The sequence below is a fragment of the Microtus pennsylvanicus genome, chromosome 14, assembly GCF_037038515.1.
Source record: "Microtus pennsylvanicus isolate mMicPen1 chromosome 14, mMicPen1.hap1, whole genome shotgun sequence".
NCBI classification, from domain to species: Eukaryota; Metazoa; Chordata; class Mammalia; order Rodentia; family Cricetidae; genus Microtus; species Microtus pennsylvanicus.
This window is the reverse complement of record NC_134592.1, coordinates 74322582-74339776: the sequence shown is the minus strand read 5'-3', so window position 1 is coordinate 74339776 and position 17195 is coordinate 74322582. Positions and strand designations below refer to the sequence as shown.

Sequence of the window (17195 nt, the reverse complement as noted above, 5' to 3'; positions counted from 1 at the left end):
TGGGGACAGGAGCATCAGGACCTCTTGTCCTGCATTTCATGATTAGCCTTAACAGGGTGTCTGAAAATTGGCAGCTGTGAAACCATGAGTCATTTAAATGTGACTTTCCCTGACTAGAAATAGACATTTTTTTCTAAGGGATCTAATACTTGACTAATTAACTCTACCTTCTGGCTAGAATGTGTAACCTTGGAAGTGCTGCTATATTTAAAATGATCTTTAAGAATGACAGTATGGAATTTCTGCTTTTCATGGCACCTTAATTAATTCTTTTTGTAAAGCACTTCAGGTGGTGATTATTTTTTTAATTTGTTGGTGCTTCAGGTCCCACCTGGAGAGGGCCCAGGCGGTGCTGCCTGGAAGGAGGTAGTGTGTGTCCGGTGCCCAGTGCAGATGCAGACCCAGAACTGCTTGCAGGGCTCTTTAGACAGCTGTTAGTGACCAGTGCAGAACTCTGGTCTTGGCAGAAAGACAGCTTATGTGGCTTAGAGCTCCAAAGGGACAGGTTGCTGACCCCCAAAACAGCTAGACCGGGTTTATTAGCATGTCACCCAGCCTGTCTGTGGGTCAGCCTCCTAAACACAGCTGGTCCCATGTGTGTGTGCCCCGCTATTTCCTCCCTGCCTACCTCCATCCCTCTGTTTGTCCTAATCTTCCTTCCTTGCTTTTCACCCCTTGTATCCTTTGTAGTTTGCCCTGAAAATATCCTGAAGAATAATTATGAAAAACAAAAAAAACCCCACAAAATTACTTCCTCACTTTTAGATTTGACTTTTAATTTCCTGGAGCTGAAGATAAAACCAGCTGCTTAGCTCTCCTGTCAGAATGAAATGGGGCAAATGTGTGGAGGCTGAGGAGGAAGTTTGTTCTTAGCACTTAACCCTGCCCACTTCCCAACAGTGCTGAGATCCTCCTGTCTCATTCCCTGAACTTGTATCTGGCTTTAGCTACCTTCCTGTGTGTGTCTTGATGAACTTCTCTTTGCTTCCTGTACCTGGGGCTGGTGTCTAATATGGGGAAATTTGACCCATTGTTTCTTTTTATTATTATTATTATTATTATGTGTACAGCATTCCTTCCATGTGTGCCTGTATGCCAGAAGGGGGCACCAGGTCTCATTATAGATGGCTGTGAGCCACCATATGGTTGCTGGGAATTGAACTCAGAACCTCTGGAAGAGCAGTCAGTGCTCTTAACCACTGAGCCATCTCTCCAGCCCCGACCCATTGTTTCTTTAAACATTTTCTAGCCCCTTTCTTTTCCTGATTCCTGTCAGCTTTCTTTATTCCTTCTCATTCTGCTCCTATAACCTACTATTTTAGATACTGTCTTTAAAGTCACTGGTTTCTTATGCTTACTAAGGCTCACTCGTGATACTTGATGGTGTTATTTAGTCTTTGTGTTCTTCATCTGTAAGAATTTTTAAAATTCATTTTCAATGAGAGTAATAAAGCCAAATATAATTGGCCATGGTCTAGGAACACAGCTTCAGGTTGCCCCCAGTACCATCTTCTAACATGGTATCAATTTCACAAAGTTTCTGTAGATTGGACACAGGTGTGCGTTTTGGGGCAGAGCAGAACTGTTACAGGCCTCAGAGGTTATCTTGATGACATCTTGACTTTTTGTTGGTAGAATGAGGGAGCTGCTGGTAAGTCTGAAAGGACTGACATGATAGTCACGAGGACACAATAAATGACCGTTGAGGGGCTATAGGTGGCCCAAGACTGTCCGCCATCATGAACATTCTGTCTCTCCATAGTCAGCCATGCTAACCAGTCCCTCAGCCTTGTACAGTGTTAAACACGTTTTGCTGGGTGTTTGTTTTCCAAAAACATCAGTTCACAGTTTCTTTTGATGGTCAAGCAATCACATTTGTACATGCAAAGATCAAATATTGCTTTGTGTCCCAATGTTCATGCGTGGGATGAGAGGCTGAGTAGGCTGAGCACAGTCACCAGGAGCAGTAAAGACCGAGCCTTCCACACCACCAGCTCTTCCAGCTGTCATGATCCAGGTCTAAGTTTTTCACTTTCTGTATTTGGCATACATGTGACATATAAAAAATAGGAATATTATACCTATTGTCAGCATAACCAACTCAGTATGGTCTGAGGAGTTAAAGGCAGTTGCTGAGAGAAGAGGGTATTTTAACTAACCAGAAATGGTTTATTTAAACTGCTTAGATAATGTTGCTCATCTATAGTTATTTGTATTTGATAAGATGGTTTAATTGATATTTGGGTTATTAAAAATGACTTACTACATTTTGATTATAGATTTCCTTTTTAATCAGTTTAATTTCATAGCTGTAACCTCATGAAGGGTGAATAGTTCTAATTATCAGAAATGTTCTAAAGTACAGACTACCAGGACAAAAGCAACTGAAGAGAGGAGGATTTGGTTTAATTCCAGTTTATTCTGTCACTGTCACTGCAGGAGGTCATGGTGACAGGGACTGGAAGTGGTCATTTCACTCGACAGTCAGTACCACATGCGGGCGCTCTGCTGCCCTTATAGGACTCCTCCTAATGAAACACTGCCCACTACGTCTTCCCTCATCAGTTAATCCAAGAAAACCCTTCACAGGCATGCCCATGGGCCAACGCCATCCAGACCGTTCTCATTGAGATTCCCTCCACTGGTGATTCACATTATATCAAATCGATAATCAAAACTAACTCTCATAAGCAGTTTAGATAAGAAAAACGTTGCCAGGAGGGGTAGGTTGCCTTTATAGGATAATCTCTATAAGGACCTTTTCCTAATTTTTTTGTTTCCAACAAAAATCAAGAGTCTGTTGAGCATACTTTCCTGGCTCCTGGAACAAATGTCCATTAGCAAGAGGAAGGAGGGGACTGGGCTGTCTCACGTAAACTTTCTTGCCTTCATACGTGGTGTCATTTAGATGGCTGACATAGGCCTGCCTGTTTTCATACATTGGTGTTGTTTAAGTGACTGAGGAAGGAGACCAGGATACAGGCCTCTGTTCCATGGTTCATGTCAGTCATCTGAACTGCTGAGAAGTGTGGCAGCTACTGGCGCTACCAGGTGAGCCTCTGCAGCCAGCCAACTGCACATCCTTCCTGGCCTGATGTTGGCACAGAGTGGCCGAGCACTGGTAGAGGAGTAGATCGCCTTCCCACCACTCCTGTGATAGAGAGTGTGACAGAGACTCAGAACTGAAGGTAATGAAATGAAAGTAATGACTTTGCATTTAAAGACTCAAGTTCCACTTAGAATGAATACATAGAAAACGTTGAGTTGACCCATGTTAGATTATAGTCAAAAGAGTTTTACATGAAATGAAAGCCACATGTATCTACTGAACTAAGAATATACTACTTACACCAACTTGAAGGTGTCACTTTGTGCTTCAGTTGATTTTAGTCTGTTGATTAAATGATGCTACAAGAAACTTTGCTTTGTCACTGAAGTAATATCAGACCCACTGATAAGTGATGTTAAGGAAAGAGCTTAAAGTAAATCAGCCTGCAAAATTAGGAGGAATATTCACGCAGAATGCCTCTGTTTTCCTTCTAGGCCCCTGCTCTTCCAGACGAGTGAACACGTGGCTGATAGTCCGGCCGTGGGGGATGTGATTCCATTCAGCATCGTCATTCAGTTTCTGTTCACACGAGCACCCGCTGAGCTGAAGTCCCCCTTCCAGGTAATCATGGGCTCTCTCTGAATCACTTTGTAAACAAGTCTAAGTCTCCTCACTGAGCGGGCTCCTGGCCACCCTGCTTTATTTGGTCATGGATGTCTCCCTGAAAGTGAACAGAGATGGAAGAGAACTCCGGGGACCCGTATGTTTTCACAGCAGGGAGTCAGATTTACCTATGAGTCCAGAGTTAGCCCTTTAAAAAAAAAAGATCTCGGCTGACTAAGGTGGCCCATGCCTCTAATTTTAATACTTGGCAAGCTGAAGCTAGAGGATTGCCATGACTTCCTTGCCAGCCTGAACTACAGAGTGAGACCCTATTTCAAATATCATCACTGTCATTATCAGACAAAACAAAACAGACACAAGTAATTTCTATTCATAAAGCTCTGTTTGGGCCATGTCAGTTGGCAAATCTTAAGGTTTTTTGGTAATCAGTTGCATGAAGGCCTGTGCCACGTTCTGAAATTCCTCAGTCCAGAAGGTAATTTCACCTTGAGTGTCATGAATTGCTATTTGTGCCAGTGTTTGCTAAAGAATGTACTTTCTTCTCTGGTGGCATCCCTGAAGAGGGCAGAGTGGTCCCATGCACGCTTCTCCCAGTGGCTGGACGATCATCCATCTGAAAAGGACAGGCTCCTCCTTCTCAGGTAAAGCTGCGTGTTCTAGGGGTGCCGTCTGGGCTGGGATGTGGCGATGGTAAGGGACAGTGATTGTCAGATGGCCCGCTTGGATAGTTACTGCGCGATGCTCTGCAAGGTACTGGCAGCTGTAGGGCTCTGGTTCTTCAGACCTTCACACCCTCCTTTGTGCTGGCCGATGCCTGATACAACCCTAGAGCACAGGCTCCAGCTGTAAAATAGCTTCAGCTGTAAAAGGATTCACATTGGCTCTGTATTTTGTGTCATTTTCATGTGCTGTGTTCACTGAAATGGCAGCACTCAGATGTGAGTGAAATTTGAACAGTAACAGTTCTTGGCAGGAAAGGACCACTGAGAATCTACTTAGATGCCACACATTCTCTGGTCCACGTGGTCTGAGAATACATTTCTGTGTGCACCTATGCCCAAGTGCATGTGCACATCTCCAGCCATGAGCATGGTGAGGGGCATTTGTGTGTGCAGCTTGAGCATGTTTTCCCATCAATTCTCCCTTATGAAGCCTTCCGTAGAAAGGCTTTAGCTCAGCTGACTCAGCAAACTTTATTGGCATGTGGGGCTGAGCTCCGAAGTGGCACCGTCTTCTCTCAGCTTCACCTGTTTCTGCTTTTCTGGTCTCTTTCCCCATCCCATTCCACCTGCTAAATTGCTGCCTTTTATCTTTTTCTTAAATGTCATTGCCCACATTTTGTTTCTCGCTTTTTTGTCTCAGTCTGTATAGATTTTCCACCCCCAGTTTTGCTGGTGCACTCACCCCCATAAAGCCCAAATCTGGGATTCACCTGCATGGAACCTTAGGCTGGTGCACTTGCTCTCAACCCCCCGCCCCCCAGTTGTTGTAATGTAATCGTCCCTCACACACCTACTTCCCTGTATCCTGTCATGGGAGGTCACCGTCGTCTACCCAGCCATGCTAGGGAACAACGAGGTCATCCTGAGTCAGCCTGTCTCCTCGTTCTCTAGTGCCAACGAGCATAGCTCTTTAACTGAAGCTATTCTCTACCTGCCATTCTTGGTCTGTGGATATATGGCAGACCAGCTAGGCCATCTGATCCTCAGTGCAGGTGTGAGACATATGGAGGTCATTCTCGGCTCTGTGCCAAGAAGGTGCCACCTACTGGTGCAGTTTTTAGGTAAAGGACCCCACTGAAGAAGCGCAGATCTCATTGGAAACACCAGCCCAGCAGCTTCTGAGAATGGCAGCAAGCCACAGGTGTGGTGTAGGAACCTTAGGAAACCTATGTGGGGCAAGGAACATGAGCTGGGCTTCTCTTTCATCAAGAGGAAGCTGACCCCAAAATGGGAAAGGCTGCTGGGTGAGCTTCCTGTCAGTACCCAGGCCTCCCACGTGAGGGAATTTGGGTCTCCTCTAACTTGTTGACTTGCAATGTCTCTGACTTTTTTTTCTTAGTCCCCAAAGTCACTCAGCTTCAGTGTACTTGGTAATAAGAGAGGATTCAGCAGGGCTTGATTTTGTCATGTTAACGACTTGGAATGAGCTCATCCACACGGCTGTCCTGCTTTGGGTGATCACAGATCTGTTCCACTGCTGCTTTTTAAAATGCCCCTCAGCAGTGCTGTTGCTAAGCCCATCCTTAGCAAGTGACAGCCATGATCCTAAGAGCTGCCTCACACCATCCCTCTACCTGCAGAGCCCAGACCCTTCTTGCCTCGAGCAGGAAGTGCAGCTGCCTGGGGATCCACAGGAACCACTGCCACAGCAACCTGGCTCTTGGCAAGGAAGGGCCTTTGTCTGAGAGATTATGCTTTTCTATCTGGTACCTCAAGATGAATTATGACCCAGCCTGCCAGAGCATCACTGGATGATTCTCACCCTGTAGACAGACCCAGGGCAAACGCTGGTCTGATGTCAACATTTCCTTCAGCTTTGGAAGCAAGCCTTGGGGGAGCCTCGTTCTGCTCCTCCCAGACATCTGTTAGGCTGTTAGAAATAGGGCACAGTGTTCAGTAGTAAAGTATGGCTGCAGAATAGATTGCAAATGGTGAGTTCCTGTTCTCTGTCACCGTTTGACATTAGGTATTTTTCTGGAACTTGAATAGGTAACAGTGAAGTTGACTTGAAAGTCAGAGCAATCGCTGATCCGGGCCACGTGGGGAAATGGGCGGGGGGGGAGGGGCTGTACACCAGCTTAGCCACCAGGAAGGAGCCCCAGACATCCAGACATGTGGGCTCCAGTGCAGAGGGGGGGGGGGGAGCTGTGCACTAGCTTAGCCACCAGGAAGGAGCTCCAGACACCCAGACATGTGGGCTCCAGTGCAGAGGTGGCCACCAGGCTCAGACCATGCTTTCACTGAAGACAAAACATCAGTTTGTATTCAGAGATTCCCTAAGGTCTGCAGAAATGGTTGGCTCTACCACAGACCTGTGTATCTTAGTATTTGCAGGAAAGAAGTGATGCGTCTAACTGTAGTCCTTTGAGGACATTTAGGTGGAAACCATTTAGACTTCATCAGCTGTATGGCACATTTACCTATTGCTAAAGAAAACATTTGGTACCATATGAATCTGTGAACCCTTAAGCTTCTTGCCATTGTCCAGAACCCATAGGCTAGGACCCATTTTCCCCCGATTGTCTATTTCTAAAAGCCTTAAAATGTCTGTATGGAAGGGAACATTAGGTGTCTCCTTGTGCTTATCCCTGCCAGGAGATCCAGTTCTAGGCACTAGGTGCCTGAGATCGATATATAAGGAACTGCTAAACCAGGGAAAGATATAGGAGGTTACTTAGGTTGTAAGTACTGATCAGAATGAATTTTAATGCCTGACAAATATCTACTTGACGTGTCACGTGATAGTGTATCCTGTTAACGCAAGCCAGTCCTTCAGTACTTATGGTCACTGCTTTTCTTCACTGAGGATAACTTCAGCAATCTTATTTGGTTACAAACAAGCCTCTTATATAATTCTTGGCCTCACTTCCAAGAAAGCTAATGTTTTGCCGAAGCAAATGAAATAATTTAATAAGTGCTTGAAAACCTTACCCTGATTTTATGTGGGAGGGCAGTACTATAGTTCTGTGTTTTTTGATGTGTATCAAGAGAAAAGGCTAACCAAACTTATTTTGAGCCTCCGTCTATGCACTGTATCATATTACTATGAATGCAAGAGAACTGCCGTTGCTTTTCAAGTGCATTTTGTGAACAGAATGGATACAATGTGTCTACTCTGCAACATTCATTTGTAAGGTTCCCCATACTTTTTTTAGACTGGTAAACTGTATGTGCACACACACATGCATGCACACACCCCACTGCCTTAGGGATGCCTGAACCCTTGGAGCTTACTCTACAGTATCTCTCAGGACATCTGTGGAGTTGGGGCACCTGCCTGAATGAGTATGGCAATTGGAAAAGAACATTTTCTTCATGGAGAAATAACTAAGGGTTGGCTTTGATAGGCTGCACTGGAACATTTGATAAATACTGCTTTCTACGAACACTGACTTCCACTCTTTGATAATAAGAATTGCTTTATGGGACTTGAGGCTACAAGAAGCTGGGTTTGTTGTTGTTTTGAGACAGGGTTTCTCTGTGTTGGGTGTCCTGGAACTCATTCTTAAACCCAGGCTAGCCTCAAACTCAAGAGATTCACCTACCTCTGCCTCCAGAGTATCACCACCGCCACCCAGCTGTTGAGAAGCTGGCTTCTTAATGGCCTGCCCATACTTCCATAAGAGCTAAAAGACAGCATGAAGCCAGGAATTTAAGGATGCTGGGCACTGTGTAATCAGGCCTTTATATACACCCGTGACTCCAGGGTAAATTTTGCCACCTGCTGTTAGGAAGGGTTTTATGCCAAAGGAAATGTTTAAAGCTGGGTCCTAAATAATAAAACTGTCCAGGGACAACACAAGAAAGGGCATTCATCCCAAGGTGATGTTCAGATAAGCAGAGTGCTTCTCTTTAATTGTTGAGTACGTGGGGTGGCATTAAACCAAACGCCCTCTGCCAACCCCTATCTTGGGAGAGACTTCCTGTTTCTAAGTGGAAAAATATCTTGGTCTCTTCTCTGACTGGGCAATGGACTCTGCCAGTAGTGAGTACAAACAGGTGATTTTCAGGCCGTTTTTAGACTACACCAAACTGTCAAGACGCCCAAGCAGCATAAAGGGCTGGGCAGTGGTTCATCACACAGCTGGGATGTTTGGGTACCATCCTCTTGCAAACAAGGGATAGCTCGTGACGTTGGAGAAGCAGTACTAGGGTGACCACCTCAGAAGTGCCGGCAGCTTTACAGGGGTGGGGGACAAACGTGGGAACAGGATGAGTATGAGCCATGATAACTGATTGCATAGAGACGGTAATGAGTTTCAGCACTGGTTTCCTGGGCTCAAAAAGACCAGTGAACAGTGCTAAGCATTTGGGGTAGATCCAAGTGTTACTTCAGATCCAAAAGGCAGATAGATAGGCCAGAGACAGCCCCCAACAGGTGAGGCAAGAACACACCTGACCACTATTTCCAGTGTTTGGGAACAGTGGCGATTTATTTCTCTTTATAAAGAAGTACAAACCATTCTTGTAGCTTGACCGGCTGGAGATGCACAAGTTTTCCTGTGGAGACTACCCCTACAACTTTGGGGCTACCCCTACAACTCTGCTGTGGCTGGGGAAAATGGCCCTAGTGAAGGGACTAGCCCAGGGCTGTGAATGTTACTGCCATGGCTGATACCTGTCCCAGGGGCAATTGAGAAGAATATCAAGGAAGTAACCCTGAGGTATCACACACTAGCCTAAGTTCAGACTCCTCGTCACGGACCTGCCAAAAGCTAAGAGCCCTAAAATGCTGTAGCTTCCAGTCTTACTGTGTGTGCCCATGGTGCTTTCTCCTCTAGCTTAGCTCCAGTCTTACTGTGTGTGCCCATGGTGCTTTCTCCTCTAGCTTAGCTCCACCCACATGTCCTCACAGAACTTCAGGATGGACATGGAGAAACACATGTACTGAAATGTGTAACAGATTAAACTGGCCACAGCTAAACCTAACCCAACTTGCCTAACTACTGTACTTTGTACCGCGTTTTAAGTACTGGTCTGTGGCTCTGGGCAGAGTAATTCCAGAAAGGGGCAGATAAGTTTTCATATTGCTGCTGCCGAAACTTTGATTTTATGCGATATTTTGACAGTTTTCTTTTGCATTCCCAGGGGAGCCCTGGAAGCTTATGTTCAATCAGTGAGAAGCAGAGAAGGCAAAGAATTTGCACCAGTTTATCCCATTATGGTCCAGCTGCTTCAAAAGGCTATGTCTACTCTTCAGTGATGTGCAGTCTCCATGCACCAACCCATGTAAAAAGGTGGCAATCAGCAACTAAAGACCATAGTCATTTTTGCATTTCCTATTGATCTTTCCTTGTTACTCTAGTTCTTCTACGTTACAATGTCATAATAGATCAATCATCACAAACTTTAAATTGTATGTATCTGATTTTCTTCATAAAGATACCTACCATTTTTTTCTTTTTCATATTTTTGAACAATGCAAAATAATTATGTGTGTTTTTGTGCTGTTGTGCAAATGATTCTATATCACTGCTAAAGGGACAAGAACAGCTCACCCTGCTTCCCCAACCAATGCAGTGATTTTCAAATCTCACGCTGGAGTCACACTGCTGGGGAGCTCTGGGTGCACACCTGACAGAGGTCTCCATCCTGAAAGAGACACTGATGCTGAGACAGATGCACTGTGCAGTGCCCTTCACTTTAAATGAAGCCAGGGTTTCCTTTATACTGTGTCATTTTATTAGAAACAGGCACTTGGGCTTTGGAACAAGGACAAGTTAAAAATTAAAATTTTCTTTTCTACAAAGGTTCTCTATAAATATAAGTCCTTAATTTTCTATTGTCTTTACTCCATTACTAACATTCTTTAATTTTTAAAATTCTACCAGAAACCTAATTATAACACCAATGTTTTCCATCTGCTGGTCAAATTTATTCTTATAGTTATACATAAATTCAGTCAATCAAGAAATCAGACTTTTTTCGTTTTATTTCAAATAATATACAAGAATATAGTGTGCAAAATTGAGGGGCAACATGTTGAAGAAGTGTGATGACCGAAATCAATTTTACAGCTGTGATTCCTAACCAAAAATACCACTTGGTAAGTAACATGAGAAGCCATGATTGTAGCTCAGAGCAAAGCAGCTGCACTGCAAAGGACTTGCTCTATTTTAGAAGCTGGAGGGAAGTAAAGTGCAAGGGTTGCACTGCAGTAAGTGCAAAGTCTGCCCCACCATAGATAGGATGACAAATCTAGTACGATATGTGGCTGAGGAGAACATGAAGATACAATGGTGTCGACTGTTAATAGCACCATTACAGTGACTACCCAATGCTATTAACTAACTGCACCTTGGCCGGGTCTGGCCCCCACTGGGAATCATGGAGGAGTGCTGCCCCCTGGTGCATCCACTCAGCACATGCCCATAGTATCTGAAGCAGGTGGCTCTTTTAGCTAGGACAATGACACCATCTACCTGCCATGTTGTGTTGTCTCTTGGCACTGGCCAGACTAGAAGCGACTGTGTTTGGCACAGATGCTGGGCCATGTGGCGGCTACTCATGAAAAGGCCAGCTTCTGCTTCATTCCTGATATCGTGGGTACAATACAGATTAATAAGCAGTAAGGAGCTGATGTATAAACAGCAGTTACAATTCCCCTTCGTACAATTTAAAACATGTATACACATCTTTCTACTGTACTTTAGCACCACAGGATATCAATTTTCAAGCCTATATTACCTGATAGACATATATGAAGTTTGGAAGGAAAATAAGGCAATTTGGTTTACAATGTTGATAGTTGTAGCTTACTTAATGCTCTAATGGAGAAAGCAAATCCTCACTCATTAAATCATTTCAGGACTCAATGCTATCAGTATCTTATGGTCACGCAAATTCAGGACTAACGGTGAGACCAAGGTCTTCCAGGCTTTTCCATCCAGAGTCAGTATTTATGCAGACAGACTTACAAATACAAGCATCAGGTTCAATGCTGTTGAGAGCCCTGTGGAAATAAACAATGAATGCTTACAAAACAATGCATGGTAACCTTGCAGGGTAAGCTCAGATGTTCATAAATTTACTGTGAAGATTTTCAAAGTTTCCTCATGGCTCAAGTATCTGGAAAACTTATATACAAATGTGAGAGCAGAAAAGTGAAACAGGTAATGTCTCTCTCATATGAAGTTCCAAACAATAGAGAACCTGTGGGAAATGGACATGTGACTCAGCTGGTAGAGACCTTGCCTACAGAACACAAAAGCGTGCACAAGCGCGCGCATACAGACATACACAAACCAAGAAAGCACCAAACGAACTTGTACATTATAGTTCAACTACTTTTGGCAGCTTAATACTACCTTAAAGTCCCTGAGCTGTTTAACCTACAAATTATATAGGACTAGATTAAAACATCCTTAATGAGCCTCTTCCTGGTAACTATTCACACCATCTCTTCATTTAAACACGAGCTCATTCTATCCTATGCTTTTTTGGGTAAATAATGTAAAAAATGCTAGTCAACAATTACAAGAATGGAGTCTATCAACCAAGATTGTACTGTGAAACTTAATGTCCACCATTCTTATTTCTTCAGATTCTTAATCCAGCAGTCTTTGCCAATGGCAGATATCTGCATAGATGTTACTTATGAGTAAGTCTGAGGCAAGACACTAAGAACTGATTTTCTTCTGCAATATTAATGACTGAGTTAATGGTGCCCGTTTATTGATTGATTGATTGGTTTTTAGAGGCAGAGTCCCTCTGTATACACGACTGTCCTCAGATTCACTCTAATCCAGGCTGGCCTCTAACTTACAGATTCTCCTGCTTATGCCTCCTGCATGCTGTGACTAAAGGCGTGCACCATCACTGCCCAGCTTGGTGCCCATCTTTTAACCAAGTTAGAAATATTATATTCCAAAACTATCTTTCACCTCAGCACTTAGGACATTCTTAAGCTAGTCAGATTTTGCCGTAAGTGATTCTCGAGGCAAGCTCTGCTGATGGGCTGAGGTATAACAACGGTGTGATAATAATGGGGAGATCTTTAAAGGCCGACATGCACACAGAATCACGAGAAAGCAGTCATTTCTAACACATACTGAATTGGTTCTTTTCCTTTTCCAACAGTCAGGATTTAAACGCTTTTGTTCTTCAGCCAAAGCCTTTGCTTCTAATGTGTACATCCTCCTTTCCTCATTCTTCATTTTCTTCCACCTGTCACCAAGGATCACACTAATGGCTCTAGAAAATAAATATTAACATAAGGTAAGATTTTCATAGCAATACCAACTGCTGCCACTTCAGGAAAAAATGTAAAAAACATAGAAGGGCTATTACAGTCATTTCAGCAATAACCCTGCCACAGGTGCCCATTTATCAAAATCCTGGGTGGATAGTGCCAGTATTAGTATTTGCTCCAAGATATCCAAAATGGCTAAAATCTGGGTATTTCCCAAGAAACGTTCAGTATTGCTGTGTAAGACAGTCAACTTGTATGAAGGATTTGTTTTGTGCACAGTTAAACTACCATGGTTATGATAAAAGCCCCCCCGCCCCCACAAACGCACGCCGAGTGAGAGAGACTCCTTTGCCTTAGTTTATGTCTAATGATAAAAAAGTACACTTTAAATCAGATTTGTACTTAGCACGTGAGACATTGGACTAAATTCAAAATGCTGACATTTTCCTATTTTTTCTAGTTATTCTGATACCAAACCTTTTAAAGTAATCTCATCCAGAATATGCAGATATAAATCACACGAGAACCCTGAGGCAACTACAGTCTACAAAGATAATCTCTGTACTGATTAATAAAGATGATACATCAGTGCTTCAGGATGACAGTAACCCACAGGAGTGCTGCTAGTAAAATTAGTAAGTATATTTGTCTTGTTAAATCCAGTATGTGAATGAAAGCAACTGATGTGCTGTATTTTATTTAAAACCAATTTATATGAAATAGGCACACACCCATCTCAGTCTCCCGAAGTTAGAATGTCTTAAGTTAAAACATGGTGGGTGACGTGATGAACACTATGCAGGACACTAGAATCTATACTCCCTCCTCTCAGAGTTCTTTAGCCAGACTAATGTTTATGCCAACTGGCTAAGTATCTCTCTAGTCTATTCATTTTAGTCTACATTCTACCCCTAAATAAGAACTTTTTTATTCATGGAATAAAAATCTACCTCTATAGAAGAAAAAAGTCCAAAATAAAAAAATATTTTTATCAATCATCCTTTCATATTAGACGAGTGATATGTCAATCTCGTGGTAACAATACTGAAATGCAAAACCAAGTAGTTATGAGCCGTATGGGAGATATCTCTGATGTCTACTCTTAGGCAAGTCCTTTCCTCCAGAATTAAAAGTATCAGCACCTGACTGCCACAGGCTTGTTAATACGGCACAAGGGCACAGGTGCCACTTCTAACAAGTAAGAGCCGCACACCTATACCTGTCAGGAGTTCTCACGCATGGCCATCACAGAAAAGGAGGGCAGGTGGGCTAAGTTATTCTTAAAATGCTTTCCAATTGACCAGAGACTATTTCCAATATGAATTTTTTTAAAAAAAATTACAGGGTCTCTACTACATAGCCTTGGCAGCCCTGAATTCCAATTCTAAGAAATTACCAAATACCAGGACAAGGTCATTTTGTACAAACACATCAACTTAGATGTAGTTGGAAAGCAAAGCTTCTTTCTAAAATGTAGGTGGTATTTAGAATTAACTGCACTGAGACAATACAATCTGTATTAAAGTTATTATCTTTTCATTTGTGATCCTAAAGAATACATAAAGTGTCAATGCTTCATGTCCCACAGTGAAGCTTGGTTACATAAAACTCTCCAAATCTGACACAAGTACTATACTAGTCTTTTCTACAAAACATCAACCATCAAACTTACTGTTATTTTCAAAGAGAGCTCCTTCTCCTGAAGGTAGTCTGTGTAACTATGTATTATAAAAACAAAGTATCTAAAGCTATCCTAAGATAATGGAAAGAAGTCAACAAGAGCTCTTTAAGTTTATTTTTGCTGCCCCAGTTACTGTCATCTGCGCCAACACATCAGTAATTGTACTTGCGTTATTACTATTTACCTGTTATCTTTCCCTGGATACATCTGAGTGTATTCAACTCTGTATTTTTTGGCAAAAAGCATGAAGGCATTCATTGGTCTTTTGCACTTGTTAGGAGAAGTGGCACTCACAGTCCCTGAGCTGTGGCTTTTGACAGCTTTAGTATACAGAGAATCAGAGGAGAGCTGCGATGATCCAGGGGAACCACAACTTTTGTTAAATTCAGAGCCTGCGAACTCTTGAGCACCACCAGGTCCTCCACAAGACAAAGACGCACGGCGCTGACGAGCCATACTGCTCAGCACATAGACGGCAGACGAGTCCATCGGTGTGAAGTCATAGCTACAGAATGAACACAGTTCAAATTAGGTGGAGAGTGTATCGTATTGGATGAAAACACAAATTTTAAAAACTTACCATGTGACTGAAAGCTTTCCTGCCTCTTAGGACACATCATTCCCAGCACTACTTTATACTTTAACAATACCTCTTCTGCCAGGGGCAACAGCCAGCCTCTGAGCTCCGTGGAACTTATATCAAGCCCATGCCCTTCACAGCAGGTAACTTGTCCAGATCCCATACCTGTCCTTCATTATTCTTCTGGATTAATTTTTAACAAATCTGATAATCTCACTTCTTAGATTCTAGACCTAGGAAATTAAAATGGGCAGTATTCCAGGCCTGAGAGGTAACTACTTTGGAAGACAAAAGTTAGCTTGAGATGGGCAGCCATTCAGTCCAAAACTCCCTGCCATTTAGGAGGCTCAGGCAGATGGGGCGAGCCTGAGCAGCATGGTGAGCTCAGGTCCACCCTGGGCTGAAACCTTGTCTCCAAAAATGGCTCCTAGGTGTGGCTAACTTAAAATACACTACAATTTGAGATTTTGTATAGATAAAAGTTCTAACCCATCCAGGTCCACCTATATATTACTAGAATCTTAACCCACCCTCATCAGTAAAAGCCACATTTAGTCATGTAAGTACAAACTACCCACAGTCTCACTGTCAACAAGCTGGGGGTAGGGAGTCCATTGGCCCCGTTCATATGAAGGAGGCTGCAGTCAAAGATACCAAGTGTCCTCCGCCCTAGGATGGTGCCTAGGATGCAAAGCCCAGGTTTCACCACCCACATTCCCAGTACCTTCATAAGTCCAATGGCCAAACTGAAAAGTAATCAAGCCAATCACCGTATTAATTAAAATATCAGCTGAAAATCAGAGCTAATGTAGACCACAGCCTAAAGACGCATCTCAAAAGGATCCTCAACTCTGAGCTCTTTCTATGTCGTCTTCTCACACAAAAATTTTTTGGCTTTTATTCTGAATTTTCTATAAAACAGAAATTCTAAGTACTACATCTAATGTAAAATAGGAGATAAGAACTAAAGACAAAAAACACTGAATGAGCAACGCAGGTCCACACCATTAACTAATAAAAGTTAGTTCTACCAGCTGGGCGGTGTACTTTGGAGGCAGAGGCAGGCAGTTTGAGGCCAGCCTGGTCTGTAAGAGTTAGTTCCAGGACAGGTTCCAAAGCTACAATGAAATCCTGTCTCAAAAGACCAAAAAAAAAAAAAAAGTCTACCTATTACCAGCCTCATATTGTCTTTTTCCTAAAGCCTAGCCACTGTGGAAGAATATGATGCGTAGTTCATTTCTACTGAAGTAACCATCACCTAAAATACCAATAAAGAATAAGCTAGTTACTAAAATTTGAAAACGCCGCCATCTAGTGGCAGAAATCTGTCACTTCCTTTCTTTGTGGATACAAGTTAAATGGGTTTCATACACCCAGTAACAGTGTCCAGCACTTTGACAGTGTCTTCTTAGAATAAATGTTTTTTCTTCTTTGTAAGTATCTGTTCCTACTATGGAACCATCTTTCTTGGTACATGTTATTCTTCAAACACCTTCACGTTTAACTACTCTTTTAAAGATTGTATTCCTTTCAGCTGTGTGCAGATGCCTATGGCAGCCAGAGGCCATCTAGGGCTGGAGTGTAACTGAGCCACCTGATGTGGGTGCTTGAACAGAACACTTAAAGGCAAGCTTTACAATAATGTAGAGCCTACTAATCAAGTCACATGTATTTTGTCTTTTTTATTAATCAATATTTAAATCACTACTTTGTTTTATGGTTGAAGAAAAAAGAAACACTACAGAAAGGTCACTAACATTCCCTAAGCTTCCAGAGCTTAGTGCACAGTCAGGATCTGCCGTCGGGCTGCGGTCAGAAACAAGCACACGACATTCCTACCAACCCACTTCCTTCAGAAGACAGGAAGCAGAGGCAAAGCAAAGGTATTTAAAGTGCACCCTAGATTAACTGTAAAATATGTGATGATATACTAATTTTAACAGGGTTCAAATCTCACCTCTGCCATTTCCTAGTAATGCGACCTTGGAAAACTTAACCATCTACAGCACACAGGCACTGCTGTCCCACGAGTCACAAGAGTAAATGAGGCTAAGGACTCACCTGCACCCACTAAGTAACAGCAACTGAGAAATGAAAACTTACTATCTTAGAAAAACAAGAGCTGGGCAGCCAAATTTCCCTTTTTGCTTTAAAAAGTGAAGTTTTATGCCATGCAAGGCCTGGTGTATTGAAAATGAACCTCAGTTACGAAGCATAAAATGAAGCAGTGACCTCATAATCTAGGATTCTAGCAGCAGCAGCAGCACGTCTGTCCCTCACAAGTGGGCTTTGTGTCTAAGGACATTACAGGCCTGTCCACTGTACTTTCAAAAGTCCATTCACAGCAC

At 42.9% G+C, this 17195-nt stretch overlaps 2 protein-coding genes across 6 annotated transcripts in view; one reads left to right on the top strand and one right to left on the bottom strand.

Moving 5' to 3' along the window:
• Cog5 (component of oligomeric golgi complex 5) overlaps window positions 1-10180 on the top strand; it is a 244496-nt gene extending 234316 nt beyond the window's left edge. For both annotated transcript variants that reach the window (XM_075948492.1, XM_075948493.1), the window contains exons 20-22: window positions 3544-3670; window positions 4235-4314; window positions 9484-10180. In XM_075948492.1, the coding sequence (XP_075804607.1) occupies window positions 3544-3670; window positions 4235-4314; window positions 9484-9598 (322 nt within the window). In that variant the 3' untranslated portion in view covers window positions 9599-10180. The remainder of the gene's footprint in view (window positions 1-3543; window positions 3671-4234; window positions 4315-9483) is intronic.
• Window positions 10181-10309: 129 nt separating this feature from the next.
• The window catches only part of Hbp1 (HMG-box transcription factor 1), a 28598-nt gene continuing 21712 nt past the window's right edge, over window positions 10310-17195 (bottom strand). For all 4 annotated transcript variants that reach the window (XM_075948494.1, XM_075948495.1, XM_075948496.1 and 1 more), the window contains exons 9-11: window positions 14452-14772; window positions 12447-12588; window positions 10310-11347 (exon numbers count right to left, since the gene is read on the bottom strand). In XM_075948494.1, coding sequence (XP_075804609.1) covers window positions 11330-11347; window positions 12447-12588; window positions 14452-14772 — 481 coding nt within the window. In that variant the 3' untranslated portion in view covers window positions 10310-11329. The remainder of the gene's footprint in view (window positions 11348-12446; window positions 12589-14451; window positions 14773-17195) is intronic.